Genomic DNA, 17,436 nt, shown 5'->3' on the forward strand with positions numbered 1-17,436 from the left:
CTGTTATCTGATCCTGACTGTCGCCCACTCCACTGGTCTCTCAGCTTTGCTCTCACAATGCCGCTCAACTCTGGTAGGGACAGTGCTCCAGTCCACAAAGTTAAACTGGGTCACAGACCTCTTCATTGACCTCACAAAAACAGCATCTTCTTTGTTGTGAAACAAGTTCCTTAAGAGGGGGAAAAAAAAAAAATATATATATATATATATATATATATATGTGTGTGTGTGTGTGTGTGTACGTATGTATATAATCAGGGTTGTTAGAAAAACCCACCAGCATTCTGCTCCTAATAAACATTCTCTTAAGGAAAATTAGAAATTCATTCAGCCAACATTAAGAACCTGATTGGTGCCAATCCTTGTCCTCAAGCATATGAGGCATCTAAGAGTGTTTGCCCGTCCCTTGTGGACCACTAATAATGACCAAGTGGCTGTGATGTGGCTCCCGGTCATTTTTATGCTAATAACATACCTCGTTTATTCTAAATTCTGCCATTCGATTGGGCCCACATTTGGAGCTCAGGTTTCAAAGTTTATGCTTTCAGAGATCATGGGTTTGGAGCCGTAAGGCACTTTCAAGGTGGCCTTGTCCAAGCTCCCATTTTACTGGTAAAGAACCACATCTCACAGGGGTGAAGTGATTGACTTGAAGATCACAGCTGGGATTTGAACCCAGGCCCCCTAACTCCACAGCCAAGGCCCTTTCTGCTTTGCTTTGGATACTTAGGTTCCTGTTTAAAATCATAGGATCAGAGTCCTAGAGCTGGGAGGGCCCTCAAAGGGCCAGCAAGTGCAGGGGCCACATTTTACAGAAACTGAGGCAAAGGGAAGTAAGGAGAATTGGCCAGGGTCAATAGTAGTAAGTGCCAAAGCTGAGATTTGAACCCGGGTCTCCTGACTCAAAATCTTGAGCCCTTTCATCATGCCACATTGCTTCTCTTTATTATGTTTGATTCATACTTAAACTCAATGTCTGGTTGCATTTATCTTGGCTTTCACGCAGAACGGGATGATGAAAGTTCATTGAGACAAAGGGGCAGCCACAGCTCTGCCACATACTGGTGATGTTGGCAAGATGATGCCTGAGGAGTCTGGACCACCTCTGTGGTCTTGAAGACTGCTTCTGGCTGTAACATTCTGAGAAAGCCTGGGCCTGTATGCAGAAATGCACCCACCAACAAATGCCGTGAGCTGGGGCTCTGACCCGGAGCCTCTGGGAAGCTCCAGAAGGTTGGGCCAGGTTGTCAGGGCCATAACAGGTGCCTGGTCCCACCTTGCAACCAGAGGGATGCAGCCAAGGGCCCTGAGTGACCTCTTCATTGCTGACCAACTGAAGAGAATCCCCAGGGTGCCTGTTAGTCCTGTTCGGAAGAGCTGACTTTATAGCTTGTCACTGAGGCAGCAAGGTGACAGAATGGACAGGGGCCTGAATTTGGAGTCAGGAATACTCGTTATTCTTTTTAATTGAAACAAATACTCCTCTCATTTAAAATTCTAATAATTGCGTTAAAACCCTGAAAATTTCTAAGTCTGAATAAATCCATTATCCCAGGGAAACAAAACAGGTTTGTTTGTTTGTTTGTTTCTGCCTAGTTGAGGTCATATGTCTGTGATTTCAACTAAAAAAATACTTTCAGACATGACTCACATATTTGGGCATTTACAAACCAAGACCTACAACACCTACAAAAATACAACTATCAAAGAACTGAATTGGAATAAAGGGGGAAGAGAAACTGGAAACCCAGTGGACATGATTAGGTGATGCCCACCTAGTAAAAGTGGGAATGAAATTTATAATAACTCCTAGGTTTAATAATGCATGGATTACATTTCAATGGTAATTTTGCAAAACTAAAAACAATGGAATAATAAGATTTATATTGAAAAACAAATGACATAAATATCAAGGGAAATTAGGGAGGAAGGAAGATGAGTTGGAAATTGTATTATTATGGACCAGAGGTATCCAAAACACTGTGGCCCACTTCTGGTTGTCTGAACCAGATTAAAATGTAAATGGGAAATACTTAACAAGATTAATAAAAACACAGTAGAGCACAGACAATGCTAACGTGTGGCTTTCTAGGTAAGTACATAGCCAGAAGGCTTCCTATGTGTGTTTGACGCTACTGTCCTAGACCACAGCAGACTATAAAAATAGAGGTGGCACTAAATATGAAATACCAATTTTAATCATGGAACAGCATAGATAATCTAGATTAGAATCAAAAGCATATAATAGTTATTGCAAGATTACAAAAACACTACGGAAGAAAACTATTGTTCATAGAAACTCTGGGAAAACTAGTCAGTATTATATTAGAAAATGGGATTAGATCTTCATTTTACACCATATACTGATATAAATTTCAGGCAGATTAATATCCTAAATATAGAAAAATAATTTTTAAAATGAGAAGAAAAATAAGTGACTAGTAGAGAAAATGAAAATTGGTGTCTCTTGAACAAAGAGGAGATAGGATAAAACAGGAAAGTTGGTACATTTTGTGAGGTGAAAACCTAAGAGCTGATGTGGTGTAATGAATTGATAACTGTCATCAGGAAGACTAAAGGTTGAGTCACTTTGGGTAAGTCACTTCCCTGTTCTGGGCCCCAGGCACCTAAGACTCTACATTTTAGAACAGGTGTAGCTCTGGGATAATAGAGTTAGCTGATAAAAATAACATCTCTGGCACACACTGGATATTTAAAGTCTATGAGGATTTGGCAAAAATTGTCAAGAAGCAGCAATTGTTCAGAATGACCTGAAAAATGTTTCCAAATGCTACAAACCAGAACAATGTCAGCACAGCCTCCCTAAAGGCCCAGCAAACCCCCCTAAACATGAATGCGGATCCGGCACTTACTTGTGGAAGTTTGTAGACCATATTCCTTCTAGAATGACAAGAGATTTTAAATTAGTCTTTTGCAAACATCTGTGCTACATTTGAAAACATCCATCCTGAATCTAAAAGCCACTGGTAAATAGGTTTCCCTTCTTGGCTAAGGAGTTAGTATTCCTCTTGACCTTGAAACACTATTCTTTACATACTAGACTTGAATGAATGGATGAATGAATGAATGAATGACCGTTGATTAATCCCTCACCCATGCCAAGGACTGTGTTGGGGGTGGTGAGAAGCTTCTATTGGTATATGCTGATGCCTCCTCAAACACTCTTGCTGCCTCTAGCTGGACCTTCACTGCACCTCAGCCAAGGATCTGGACACATGCCCCTGAGGTCATCATTCAAAACATTCCCACTTTCACAATCTGAAATTCCTCCCTCTGACCATAACCAACTGCCCGAGGGTTCTCTATGAGCTTCATCCCTCAGTGGATATAGCAATCCCTTCTCTGTCCTCACCCCAACCTTCCATCTTTCCCCCATCTGCTTTCCCAGGCTGTCTCCTCTGTTCTGTTCTCACTCTTCCTCCATTCAGAATTAGTTCAACTTTCCACTATGGTTGACTCTGAAATGCCTGGCTCCATTGTCCCTTTCCAGACCCCAGCCCTGAATCACTCCCACCATCTGCCTTCCCCACTCTAGCCCCAACATGCCCAGGAGGAAGTCCTGAATATGCTATAAAAGTGTTATCCAGCTTCCTGGAGGCCCCCACCACCATGATTCTATCTGGTTCTATCACATTCCCCAATGGGCCTGTCCCAAATCTCTTCTCAAGCTTTCCATGCTGTCTCAGCAGAGAACCTGAAACATACTTCTCTGGGCAAAAGCAGAGTTCCCCCTTTTCCCAGCTCCACTCTCTAAATCACCCTTCATTCTTCCCTTCGCTCCCGTGTCTTGAGGAAAAGATGCCTCTTCTCCTGGTAAATCCCTTCCTGTGCCCTGCTCCCACCCTCTGCTGTCATCTCCAGAAGCTTCCGCCATTATTCAGCCTCTCCTGATCCATCAGTGCCTTCCTTGCTGACTTCAAATATGCTCAGTTCTCCCCCATCTTTGAAAACCTTCCCCTATGCCTACCGTCTTCTCAGCCTACCATCTTATAGCCCTCCTCCCTTTTACTGCCAAGCTACTGGAAAGCTCTCCACATGGCTGACCTCCACTTTCTCCTCTCCACTCAGTTCTCAATCACCCCTTGAAATAATCTGGCTTCCTCTGACCTCAACATTCACCTAGCATGCCCCCTCCAAGGCTCAGGATTTATTCAGCATCTCCATCCTTCTGGAGCCCCTGCAGCCTTTGACTTGAATGCTGAATCTGGAGTTAGAGGAGGTTCAAGTCTCCACTCTACTGTGTGACCTTGGGCTAAATTCTGAATCTCTACTCCAGTTATCCAGACTCACTTCCAGTCCTAGAACCAGACCTTAATTAAACCTTTCAGTCTCTGCCAGCTCTCTCCTGTTTAAATAGACACCCTTCTTTCCTTGCCCTCACTGGCACAATGGATAGACTGCAGGGTTTGAAGTCAAGAAGACCTGAGTTCAAATCCAGTCTCAGATACTTGCTAGCTCAGTGACCCTGGATAAGTCACTTAACCTCTGTCTGCCTGAGTTTTCTCAACTGTAAAATGGGCATACTAACAGCACCTACTTCCCAAGGTTATTGTCTGAATAAAGTAAGATAATATTCCTGAAGCGCTTTGTAAACTTAAAGCATTGTTTAAATGCTAGTGATGGTTCCCCATGAGCCTTGGTGCCCCCCGTTCTGTTCAGCGTGACTCAGAAGTCAGGCCAGTTCTCCTGGCCTGGCCCGGCCCATCTTTCTTGGGTCCCTGTCTTTATGGGGCATGGAGTGATCTGAATTCTGAATCCCTGAGTGAAAAGGGAAGCCCACACAGTGCTGGGCATATCACTGGTGCCTGATAAATGCTTGGGGGCTGTTGAGTGGCAACCTACCACTGTTACACCAAAAAGGCCAGGGTGTGGGAAACAGTCATTCTCCCTCTGGAGCAACAGCTCTTTGGGCAAAGAGGGATGGAAAGGCTTTTACTGGGGAGCTCACAGGCCCTGTTCCCATCCCCCAGGTACCTGAGGCCACCGTTGGCCGGGGCTTGTAGGGCACCACACACAGTGCTTTATCCACTTTCCTTCCAAATGCTATTGCCTGAAGAATCCGAGACCTTTCATGGTTAAACATGTGCATGGCTGTTCTTCTTTCTTCTACTGTAATTTCTAAAAAATAGAATTTTTAAAAAATTGTTATGTCCTACTGAATGACCCAATCCACACTTGCAGTTTCTAACTTGACAAAAAAATCCATTTTCTAAATGGATTCAGTCACTGAGGCAGTGAGGTGGGTCAGTGAGAACACTGGACATGGAAGCCATAAGACCTGAGTTCTAATCCAGCCCGAGACACCATCTAGCTGTGTGACCCTGAACAAGTCACTTAGCCCCTGTCAGCTCCAGCTTCCTCATTTGTAAAAGAGAGGTCATAATAACACCAAGCTCACAGTGCCATTGAAAAGATCAAGGAATTCATACATGTAAAGTGTTTTGAAAACCCTAAAGTGCTAAAGAAATGTGGGATATATATGCATGTATGGCAGTAAAATAGAGATTACTATTCATATGTATATACATACATATATTTACACACATACATGTGCATACATATATAATTTAAACATTTTAAATATTTTTAAAAATCCTGAGTGCCACTCAGTTCACAAATGCTTTGGTGTCACCACACTGGCAACAAACCCCAATACAGTAATGCACCCACGGGTGGGACGGTGCTCTGCTCTGGCTGCACCTGAGCAAAAAGAATCTCATCCTCTACTGTTCTTATTACGTTTTTTAAATGGGAAACTCTCGGGAAGGGGGGGCGGCTAGAGTAGAGCACTGGCCCTGAAGTCAGGAGGACCAGAGTTCAAATCCAGCCCTCAGACACTTAACACTTAGTAGCTGTGTGACCTTGGACAAGTCACTTAACCCCAACTGCCCTCCAAAAAGCAAAAAATAAAATAAATAAATAAATGTGAAACTCTCCATAAAGTTTAGATAAAATTTAGGATAAAAAAAATCAGTGAAGGGGCAGCCAGGTAGCACAGCGAGTAAGAGCACCAGCCCCAGTGTCTGGATGACCTGGGGATCGAATTCTGGGTTCAGACACTTAGCACCCACCCAGAAACACCTGGCTGTGTAACCTTGAGCAAGTTACTTAGCCCCAATTGCTTAGGGGTGGCCAGGTGGCTCAGCAAGTAAGAGCACTGGCTCCAGTGTCTGGATGACCTGGAAATCAAATCCCGGGCTCAGACACTTAGCACCCACCCAGAAACACCTGGCTGTGTAACCTTGAGCAAGTTACTTAATCCCAATTGCTTTAAAAAAAATCAGTGAAGCCAATTTTAAGGCACTTGAGAATTTTGAATAAATGTAGCAAACAATTCCAGCATCACCAGCTTTTCAAGTTAAGTGATTTGAGGGGAAAAAATGAAATTGTTTGGAGGAATCTTTGTGTGTGTTGGCAGTAAAAATAGAAGCCCAGTAGCAGCATTCACCGTCAGGGCTCGAAGGAAAGAATGGGCCACATCATTAGACAAGGAGGGGGGCCTTTCCCCTCGTAGTTTGCTTTTTTCTTTAAAGTATAGAATTTGCTTAAATCCCTGTGTAAGTGAAATGTTTGACCTCTGTGAGTTTTCAGGTCCCTTCCTCTCTGACTGGCCGATAATTCGAAGGGTCTAGAATTTCCTGTTGCCCGGTTGTGTCCAACTTTTCATGACCCCATTTTGGTTGGGGCTTTTTCTTGGCAGAGACCCTGGAGCAGTTTGCCATTTCCTTCTCCAGGTCATTTTACAGAGGAGGAACCTGAGGTAAACAGGGTTAAGTGACTTGTCCAGGGTCACACAACTAGGAAGTGTCCGAGGCAAGCTAGTGCTCTGTGCACCACGGCATGCCTACCTGCTGCTTGCATTTCTACCTAGGGTATATTTGGTTTCTTTGCCCATCCATTCATTTGCCATTCATTTCATTAATTCACTCACTCATTCATTCGTTTATTGTTGGTTATAAGTTTCTTGTGAGTAGGGATTGTTTCCTTCTCTGAACTGGTGGCACCACAACCTCCCATGGTGCATCAGGAATTCTGTAGGCATTTAATAAATGCCCATTGATCCATTAAGCGATTGACTTACGCCTGCTGAGAACCACGGGGGGGGGGGGGAGGAGTAAAAGTCTGCACAAATGCACTCACATACAGTGACTGATCCCAGACAATCAGCCTCGTTTCTCCCTGCCAGCTCTCAGGATCCTGGCTTTGAGTGGGGAGACACCCCAGCTCGCTGGGGGGACAGCTGCGCCATGGAGCAGGGGATGCTGGCTTTCCCAAAAAGGAAGGGAAGCTCTCCCTGAGCCTTGGCTGGCCAGGGTGCAAATCTAAGGCTGCTGCTCTTGGCAGATACCTAATTGCCCAGGTCCTGGGGCACAAATAGTGATGGCAATGACCGTGTGTAACCCCTGCGAGGTTTAAGGTTCACGAAGCACTGTGCGCACACATACATAGACACACATCTTATCTGGTCCTTACAACGGTCCTGGGAGGTAGATGCTGCTAATACCCCCAATTTACAGGTGAGGAAACTGAGGTTCAAGGAGGGTGACTTGGCTAGGATACAGAGCTAATAAGGGTCTGGGGTAGGATTTGAACTTGGGTCTAGCAGACCCTGCACTCAGTGCTCTAGCGGCAGCCTTCAGACTTAGTGGATGCCCTGAGGTGGTACAGCTCTGCTGGGAGCCTGAGGGTGGGGGTGGGGAGGGAGCCATGGGCCGGAGCTGGATCCTTGTTGGGTATCCTTTCCACCCCATGGCTACCTGCCACATGGTGAAGGAGGGCTTCCTTTCAGTCTAACTCTGGGTCTCAAGGGCCTGACTGACCACTGTCTCACCTTCCCACCGAAGCCGGCATTTACCCATAGCTCTTCTTATAGGGGAAGACACTTACTCAAGGTCAGGAAGGTATCGGGATTTGAACCTGGGGCTTGCTGACTTAAAAGTTCAGTGTTCTGGCAATTACACCTCAGACACTCACTAGCTGGTGTTTCTCTTAGGCAAGAGGCTCCACCTCTGCCTGCCTCAGTCTCGTCATCTGTAAAATGAGAATAATAGCAGAACTTATTTTCCAGGAGAGCAGCCAGGTGGTGAAGTGGATAGACTTCCCAGGCTGGAGGCAGGAAGACTCAGCTGTGTGTTCAAATCTGGCCTCAGACACTTCCTAGCTGTGTGACTCTGGGTAAGTCACTTAACCCTGCCTGCCTCAGTTTCCTCATCTACAAAAAAAAAAAAAGCCAGAGAAGAAAATGGCAAACCTCTCCAGTTTTCCAAGGAAACCCCAGATGGGGTCACAGAGAGTCAGAGCCACTGACAGCAAAACCTCCCAAGGATGTTGGGAGAATCGAGTGAGGTGAGATTTGTAGGGCACCTCCCTGGTGCATAACAGATGCCCCATGAAAGCCCCATGAAACACACACCGACCCGCTGTGGCAGAGCTCATCAGAGCTGGTCCTCTTCTGGCATCGCCCTGGAGGCCCTGTGGTCATGCCTACCAGGGCACAGAGATTCAGGCTTGGAGTCGGGAAGACCTGAGTTCAAATTCAACCTCAGATGACTCGTAGCTGTGTGACCCTGAGCAAGCCTTAATCTCAGTCAGCCTCAGTTTCCTTAACTGTAAAACGGGGCTAAGAAGAGCACCTGCCTCCTCGGATTGTTGTGGGGACTAAATGGAATGATATTTGCAAAGTGCTTTATGATTGCTCGCTATTACTTTAGACGGCTAAGGTCTCCCTTCAAGAAGCTTCCTTACCTTTCCTGTCAAGTAGCCACAGGGACGGAAGATGATAGACTGTGTACATGCGATACTGCTTTGCATCCTTGGACAAAGGGTTCCGGTACAGGTCTGCAAAGGGGACACAGGAAGGTTTCTATGTGGCAAATCCTGCCTACAGCATTTACTCACTGTGTGACCTTGGCTAAGTCCCCTACCCTCTCCTGGCCCCAGGTTCCTCCTCTGTAAAAGGAGGGCAATAGTGTGTCCTTCCCAGGACTGTTGTGAGATCCCTTGAGACAATGGATGTGGGCTCTTTATAACCTTAAAGCACTATAGAAATATTATTGTCATTTTTGTTATTATATGCTATAGGCAACCAGGAAGCCAGCAGCTTGGTGAAATGTTAGCGCCCTGGGAAGATCTGAGTTCAAAGACCTCAGATACCTAGTAGCTGTGTGACCCTGGACAAGTCCCAAACTATCTCAGGCTGAATTTCCTCATCTGGAAAATGACAGGGCTAGACTTGGTGACCAGTTAGTTGTAAATCTACGATCCTATCATGTCACTTTAGTACACACACACACACACACACACACACACACACACACACACACGCACGCACGCACGACTTAATTTCCTCCTCTACAAAGTGAGGGGCCCCTCTCGCTCCAGACCTGAGCCTATGACCCGGTCAGAAGCAGAGTCCAGTGAGGGAGTGTTCAGCGTGTATAGACAGCTCTCCCAGACCTGCTGCTTCCCTTCCAGGAAGAGCTGCCATAGACAGTGTTTTCAAAAACAACCCCTTCCTTTAGGGGGGGGGGGGGATGACTGCCAGCATTCCAGGTTCAGTCAAGTCTGAACTTGGAGTTCTGTAGTCCCTTTTCTACAGAAATATTGCTGCCAGCAGTGGGCAGGCCCCAGACGGCCAGCATCATTGTCTTGGGTGCACTAATCCACATTTAACTGCCACTGACCAACCACACTGTTTTCCACAGGAAAAGGCATGAATTGCTCCAAACAGGGAATAGCACAGGCACTTGGGACATGCCAACCTGGGACTTAGGGGCTGCTTCTAATGTGTGCTCAGTGTCCCTAAGAAGCCAAGCTCATGGGGTCTTTGGTGGATTTTCATCTGAAGGTTGGATTTCTGGGAGGTGAATGTAAAAACGGCATATTTGTACCAAGGGGACCTCTCTCATCCAGTTACTAAGAGTGTAGCCATTGACCACACACTCTATGTTTCCTCTTCTTTAAAAAAAATAGAATGTCCCTTCCAGAGCTGAATTTACCATTATCTCATCCTCCCCATTGGCTTTATCTTTGGTCTGGTCGTGCAGATGGACTTGGTTAGGACCTCAGCAGCAGGACAATGGACTTGCCCTGGGTCACACCAGCAGTAAATGAAAGGCCCAGGATTCAAATAGTCCTTTGACTGTGAATCCCATGACTCACACAAAGTCATCCCGCTAGTATGTGATAGAACCAGGATCTGACCCCAGGTGCTCTGATTCCGACCTATAGGACAACAATGGGTCATTCAAAGTAGGTGAGTCCTCCTCTAAATGCCCCTGGAGGGTCATGATGATCTGGTATAACATAAAAGGTGAGATGATGATGATGATGGTGGTGGCAGTAGCAGTAGTAGTACCGTGTTTCCCCTATAATAATACCTATCCCGAAAATAAGCCCTCCCCTTACTGTGTAAGATTCCTCTAAAATAAGCCCTCCCCCGAAAATAAGCCCTATTGAGATTGCTACTGTAGTGAAGGTGATCCCCTGCGCTACACACTACATTACGGTACCCTCTGTATGCACCCTCCCTCCCCCCCGGGTGAAACACATGCCGCGCTCAGAGCTGCATCCAATCAGAGCTGCAGCAGTGAGCGCGTCATCCTGTTCTTCCCCAGTGATTTGCTTATTGAATAAAGGTACATTTTTTTGTTCACATTTACCTGTTTATTAAAATTGCTGTCAATGTTCATTAAAATAAGCCCTCCCCTGAAAATAAGCCCTCTGGTGTTTTTCTGTCCAAAAAAATAATAAGACAGTGTCTTATTATCGGGGAAACACGGTAGTAGCAGCAGTAGTAGTAGTAGTAGCAGTAGTGGTATGATAGGGCAGCTTGGTGGCACAATGATTAGAGCACTGGGCCTGGACTCAGGAAGACATGAGTTCAAATCTGGCCTCAGACACTTCCTAGTTGTATGACCCTGGGCAAGTCACTTAACCCTGTTTTCCAAAATTCCTTATTATAAAATGAACTGGAGAAGGAAATGGCAAACCACTCCAGTATCTCTGCCAATAAAACCCCCAATGGGGTCATAAAGAATCATACATGACTGAAAAGTGACTGAATGACAAAAGTGGTAGTGATAGCATTAATGACAGTGGTCAAGTAGCAGTTGTAGAAATGGCAACAGCAGCAGTAACAGTACACGTAGTAAGGTGTTGTTTCTACAGGGCTTGAAGGCTTGCAGAGCACTTTACACACAGGTGGGCTGTACAGGGGAGAAAGCCCTGAGTCTGGAGTCAGGAAGACCTGAGTTCACATCTGGTCTCCTGCTCTTACTGTGTGACTGTGAATAAGTCACTTAACCTACATCTGCCTCATTTTCCTCCAGTTCATGGGGAGGCAGTATCTACCTCTCAGGCTTCTCATGCGGGTTAAATAAGATGTTTGTAAAGCAGTCTGCGAGGCTCTAAGCACTACATAAATGTTGGCTGTTATTATTTTCTCATTCCAAATTATCCCCCTGCACACCAATTAAACCCATTTTACAGATTAGGAAATGGAGTCAGAGAGCCAACTGGCCACTCAGCTCATGAATGTCTGAGATCACATTCGAACCTGAGTCTTCCTGCTTTCAGAGCACAGCTGGGCTTTGCTGCCTCTCAAATCCAAGCTCCAAATGGCCCCTGGGTGGCTGTCCACACAGACCTCTTCTGTACATGCCCAGAAAGGGGTCATTCTGACCGCATCTGATTTCAAAGCCTCAGATAGCCAGCAGATGGCAGCAGCACCAAGAGCTTTGCTCTCAGAGTACAATCTGACCGCCCTCTGAGCAATGTCGTTTGCTGGAGATGGGAGATGCTGCTGCAGGGTGGGGTGGCAGAAGCCAGGCAGGTGCAGGGGTGTGCAAAGTCTTGCAGACTCCTAACATGCCCCAATCTTTTCCTTCCCCCTGGCCAGCTGTATCTCCTCTATCCTTTATTGTGAACCCTGGAAACCCCAGGCCAGTCCGTCCACATGACTACAGATGGGGATAGTGTTAGCCTCATAAGGAGATCTCAGGGGGACAGGTACAAGCACTTTAAAAGCCATGTCCCCAGTAAGCCCCTGCCTTGTCCATACTTGTGCATGTGAGAATTTTGCACAAACCAGGGTCATGACTAACTCCCCAGAAGTCAGACTAAGACTGGCAGCATCTCAAAGATGTCAGAAGCTGCCCTGAGTTCCCAGAATTGGTACTTAATAATTTCTACAGTAACATTATGTGCTCATGCTAACCCATTCAAATGGTCTCACCATCAAGGCAAATGGGAAGGCCAGTCCTGTGGCCAAACAGCAGATCTGCCCAGGCACTGATGAAACGGATTTATTTTGTTTGGGGGGGGAAGAAGACATCACTGTGATTGACATTTTAGCTTTGTACCTCAACTTGTTTTCCGTTCTACTAAAAATATCAGAGGGGGAAGAGTTTTATTTTTAAGCCCTTCCCCCTCCTAACCTATTAAACTTGGAGTATGTGGGATTTATGAGTTTAGAACTGATGATACTGAATTTCCATAAATTATGTTTCCAAGATCTGAAATGAGTTTCCTGTGTCTGAATGTTTGGAAAGTCTGGCAAGAGGTACAGGCACATTCCTTTTGCAAAGATGAAGTGGGATTGCTCACACTTTCACTTTCAATAGGTTAATGTGATTTAATCCGCCTTCCCTGGAGGCGACTGGCGACTGCACACACCTTGTTGGCGCCAGCGCTGTCTTGTTCGTGCTCATTGGAGATTCAGAATAGGAGCAATTTTCATTTACCAAACAATATATCAAAACTGACTGTAACAGCTTCAAGCATGTGCTTGAGGAAAGAGAATTTCTTGCATGTGGAAATCTATTAGCAAAAAAGAAAACTGAACCACTGGTTCCAGTTTGCCATCAGTATAGCAAAAGTACAGTATAACAGTATCAGAAAAATAGAGTTGTTTTTCATATAAAAACTAACACTTATTTTCAAAGTAGATATTTGGACTCACTGGTTAAACTAAGACCATATCCATGTATGCATTCTATAGATGGGCAATAAAGAATGCATCCTGGAGGTTAAATGAACCCACAGGTGTCATGGTTTGGGCACAGACTGAGGTATTAAGCATCAGTTCTGAACTTCTTGGTGGTCTTTATAAGGGCATTGAAATCCTAAGGAATTTCTATAACATCTCTAGTCAGAAAGGCCATGGCACATACTGTGCCAAAAAATATAAGGAGATTATTTTTCTTCAGTGCTTCCCTCATGAAGAACTATGAGCTGGATTGACCATCTTAACAGAATTTGTGACCAAACACAGTGAAAGATCTAATCCTACATGCAGGAGCCAGAAAGATCAACGGCTGCAGGAATGGCCTTGTTTCTTTTAACTAAGTCAAGAAGACTAAAAAATAGAGAAATTCAATACATCAAAGCCTCCTTGAAGCTATAAGAAAGCCACCCCTCCCAATTACATGTAGAAGCACTGACAATAGATTATGGTGGAGGCAGGAGTGAAGTGTTGTTGTTCCAACTCAGGGACTTGGGTGTTTGTCCCACGGCAATTTATGGGAGTTCTTTTCTACCTGGTTGACATAACCAGTAAGGAAAATTTAGTCCATCTACATTTATTGTGCCTTCCACTGCATAGTGAGCACTGTCTTAGTCACACAACCTCCAAGATTTTCCCTCTCAAAAGCATAATCACAATTTTGTTCTTCATAAGAAATTAAATCTAAAAAGACCTGAATTCAGTATAACCACTTCAAGAAACCAAAAGGTCTCCAATGCCACAATGTTCTGAACCACTCCACCAGAATATACTCATATTCACCCGTTTCACTTTCCTTGCTTGGTATATCCATGGCACTTTGTTCATTGTTTTCTTATGGTACTATCAGAGTCTGCATTGTAGGAGAGAGAGAGAGACAGACAGAGCCAGAGAGAGACAGACAGAGACAGAGAGACAGAGACAGAGGGAGACAGAGATAGACAGACAGGGAGAGAAGGAGACAGACAGACAGACAGACAGTATGTACTAGAAGAAATATGGAATTCAGGGCTAGAAGGGATTTTAGAAACTATCAAGACCAACCCCCTCACCCCCACCCCTGTGCTTAGGTGCAGGTCCAGGGTTCTAAGTCGAGTGTTCTCTCCCTTGCCTTGCATCCCCTCTAGACAGTAAGCTGCAGGAGGTCAGGAACTCCATCCTATCCATTCTGTGTACCCCATAGTATCATGATTTAAATGCAGGATACTCAGTAAATATGTCAAGTGAGTGGCACCTACGATGCACTTTTCTCAGAGAACAAGTGTGCCTTGATGACCCGGATGGCCCTTCCCTGGGTGGCGCGGCATTTCTCCGCAAGCTAACTCAGACACCATGACAAACATGGGGGCAGGGTCCTCATTTTAGGCCTTTTCGTTGGCCATACTTAGTGTCTTCAGGTTGCTCATCAGCTTCAATTCGCTCACGACAGCGTCAAGATTGTTCAGCTGGTTGTTGTGAAGCATGAGGATGTTCAGGGAGACCAAGTGTCGGAGGCCTGGAAGAGAGAGCAGCACAGGGGGGCAAGGGCGCCATTGACGCTTTTTAAAGCACAGTGTGTCTCCAAGCTCACTGAGAAAGGGTTTGATTTTCAGTAGCGGGTGGGAACATTCTACGTCTCAATGAAGCCTGGGACCAGGAACAGAGCACTGGACTCACAACTGGCAAGAGACAGGTTCTTATCCTGCCTCGGGTGCTTGCAAGCTCTCTGGCCCTGGGCAGTTACTCAGTGTCTCTGGGTCTGTTTCCTTGTCTGTAAAATGAGGAGGTTTAAGTCAGTGACTCCCCGAGTCTCTTCTCACTCCATCTCTATCCTAATAACCGTTATGGTGGGGCTGCAGGGAGGTCCACACGTGCTCTGTGGTCTTTTTTTTGTGCTACTCATCTATTGCCAATGTCATTTTCAGATTTATTGTGCCATTCAAAGAAAGTCTCAATTACAAATCAATCAAGAAAACCTTTTTTAAAGAATCACTCAAATGGGGGATTGAAATAAAATCAATCTTATTGAGGAAACATGTGGCTTGAGTCAGAGGAGCTGAGTTTAAACCCTGCCTCCAATACTGATGAGCTACATGACTTTGGGTAAACCACTCTGCACCCATGGGCCTCAGTTTCCTCATCTCTAAAATGGGGAGTTAGGACTAGCTGGCCTCTGAGGTCCCTTCCATAACATAGGTTTGAATCTCGCAGACAGGGATGGGGACTACAACTGAGATTTCACTGGTTTAGGGAACTCCCAGGTGAGAAAAGTCCTTTTGCTAATATAGACCAATGTGTAGACATAGGGAGCTGTCCCAAAGATGGAGAAGTTAAGTGACATGCTCAGAGTCACTTGGGCAGTCTGCGTCAGAGAAGGGACTTCAACCCAGGTCTTCCTGACTCGGAGGTCAGCTGTTCATTATGTTCCTCTAAAAGGATGATGATAATGGTTGATCTTCAGGGACGTAATCATGCCTGTTCTGCCTCAGTAGTCACTGACAGAAAGCCAGTGATCCCCACCAGCTACGTGCCCCTGGGGATAGAGCAGGCTGGACCCCCGGGTAAAAAGAGAAAGCTTAGGACCCGCGCCTCCGCAAGACTTCAGGCTATCTGTGGTTCCACCCACATCGTTCCATGGCCCCTGCTACCCACAGCACTCCCTGGTGGTCAGAACCAGATTAAGATGTCATTGGGAAGTATTTAACAACATAAATTAAAATACAATCGAATACACATAATGTTAACAGGTGCTTTTCTAAGTGTACAGTTTAGTGGCCCCCATTTCTGAGTTCAACATCATTGCACACACTCTTCATGAAATAAAATGACTTAAAAACATTCATCACCTAGCAGTCAAGAACTCAGCTGATGTGCTTCTCAACCAATACACAGGTTTGGCCACCAGCCTCATACTCAAAGTCTTTCAAGAGTGGCACCATCTACAAGGGTTTGCCCTCACACCAACCTCTAGAATCTAAAGTCACCTCCATACTGCAAAAAGGCACTGGTGAGGATAGCAAGGGAGACAAGGAATGAAACTGCCTCTATGGGGACTTATTCATGAGGCTGTGAAAACCCTGAGGAATCTTTAGATGGCTCAGTTTAACTAAATTCTAGCATTTCTCCTACGTTCTTAAAATACGATTGATTGTATGCCATCTAAGTTGGTGTCCAATTTAGACAGTCAAATGGTGAAGCTCTAATAATCAAGATGTTCTTTTCCATTGGAAGAACTGCCCACGTGGGCTTGGCTCAGGATCCAGGAGCATAACGCCATAGATGGAAACACACACTAATACTGAAGTTGACAGAACCGCCCAACCCGTGTTGTGTGTGCTACAATACCTGGAACCCCATCTTGGCTTATCACTGACAGCCACATGTCTGAAAGGCAAAGTACATTTGGAAAACAGCTTCATCTGGAATGTCTTAAGATAAAGCTGACAAAAAAGGACATACCTTCTATTGCATAGAGGCTGTTGTTGTCCAGATACAGTTCTACCAGACAAGGATTTCTTAGCAGAAATCTGATGTCTTGGAGCTGAAAAAGGAGAATCACAAAATAGTCTTTTTCTATCACTCTCGGGTATTTCCCAACTATCTGCTTAATATACATTTCTTTTTTTAATGGTGATAGCTTTTGTGTGAACATCACATCCATTTCCTAATGGATCACTCCATACCCAGAGTCAAGCCTTTTAACTCAACATAAAAGGAAAAGAAAGCAGTTCGGCAAAGCTAACATGTCAGATGGGGTGACAGTATTGACCACCTTCCACACCCAAAGCCCCCTCTGGCTTTTTCCAGGAAGAAAGGAAGCCTTATCACCTAATCAAGATTTCCTGTGCGAAGCCCTCTCAGTTCCCAAAACCTTTCCCCTCCCCAGCCCTGTGAGGATGATAGCAAAGCATCATTATCCTCATTTAGAGATGAGGAAACAGGCTCAGAGATGTGTTGTGGGCTACTCAAGAAAACACAGCTGGAGAGCACAGTGCTAGGCACTGAGGGAAATCATAACAGCTGAGGTTTCTATGGCATTCTTAGGGTGACAAAGCACTTTCTTGGCATAACAGATAACCAGTACAAGTAAAATGCCCACAATGGCAAGAGTGAACTACCTGACCTGGGGAAATGTGGATAGATGAGAGTTAAGAGCTGTCCAGTGGCCAGCCCTCATTTGGAAGTGAACTTGACAGCGAATGCCAAGTAGAAGCCTCACTGATAATCACATTATTCAGCAGCAGAGCTGGCCATCCTCATCACACAACTGACCAAAGAACTGTAGAGAACAGAAGATGTCACTGTTCATAGATAGAAGGTAGATTGAAGGATAGTTAGATAGATAGAAGGAAAGGATGAATAGATAGATAGATAGATAGATAGATAGATAGATAGATAGATAGATAGATAGATAGATAGATAGATAGATAGAT

At 45.2% G+C, this 17,436-nt stretch overlaps 1 protein-coding gene across 1 annotated transcript in view; it reads right to left on the reverse strand.

The window, feature by feature from the left end:
- Positions 1-3: 3 nt before the first annotated feature.
- Positions 4-17,436, reverse strand: part of LRRC72 (leucine rich repeat containing 72) — a 35,646-nt gene continuing 18,213 nt past the window's right edge. Inside the window, exons 4-9 of the mRNA XM_069094434.1 lie at positions 16,463-16,544; positions 14,409-14,519; positions 8,767-8,859; positions 4,970-5,139; positions 1,687-1,700; positions 4-169 (exon numbers count right to left, since the gene is read on the reverse strand). Coding sequence (XP_068950535.1) covers positions 4-169; positions 1,687-1,700; positions 4,970-5,139; positions 8,767-8,859; positions 14,409-14,519; positions 16,463-16,544 — 636 coding nt within the window. The remainder of the gene's footprint in view (positions 170-1,686; positions 1,701-4,969; positions 5,140-8,766; positions 8,860-14,408; positions 14,520-16,462; positions 16,545-17,436) is intronic.

This window comes from Petaurus breviceps, unplaced genomic scaffold, assembly GCF_028583685.1.
Source record: "Petaurus breviceps papuanus isolate PSGF00001 unplaced genomic scaffold, PetGlider_PUasm1.0 218, whole genome shotgun sequence".
NCBI lineage: Eukaryota > Metazoa > Chordata > Mammalia > Diprotodontia > Petauridae > Petaurus > Petaurus breviceps.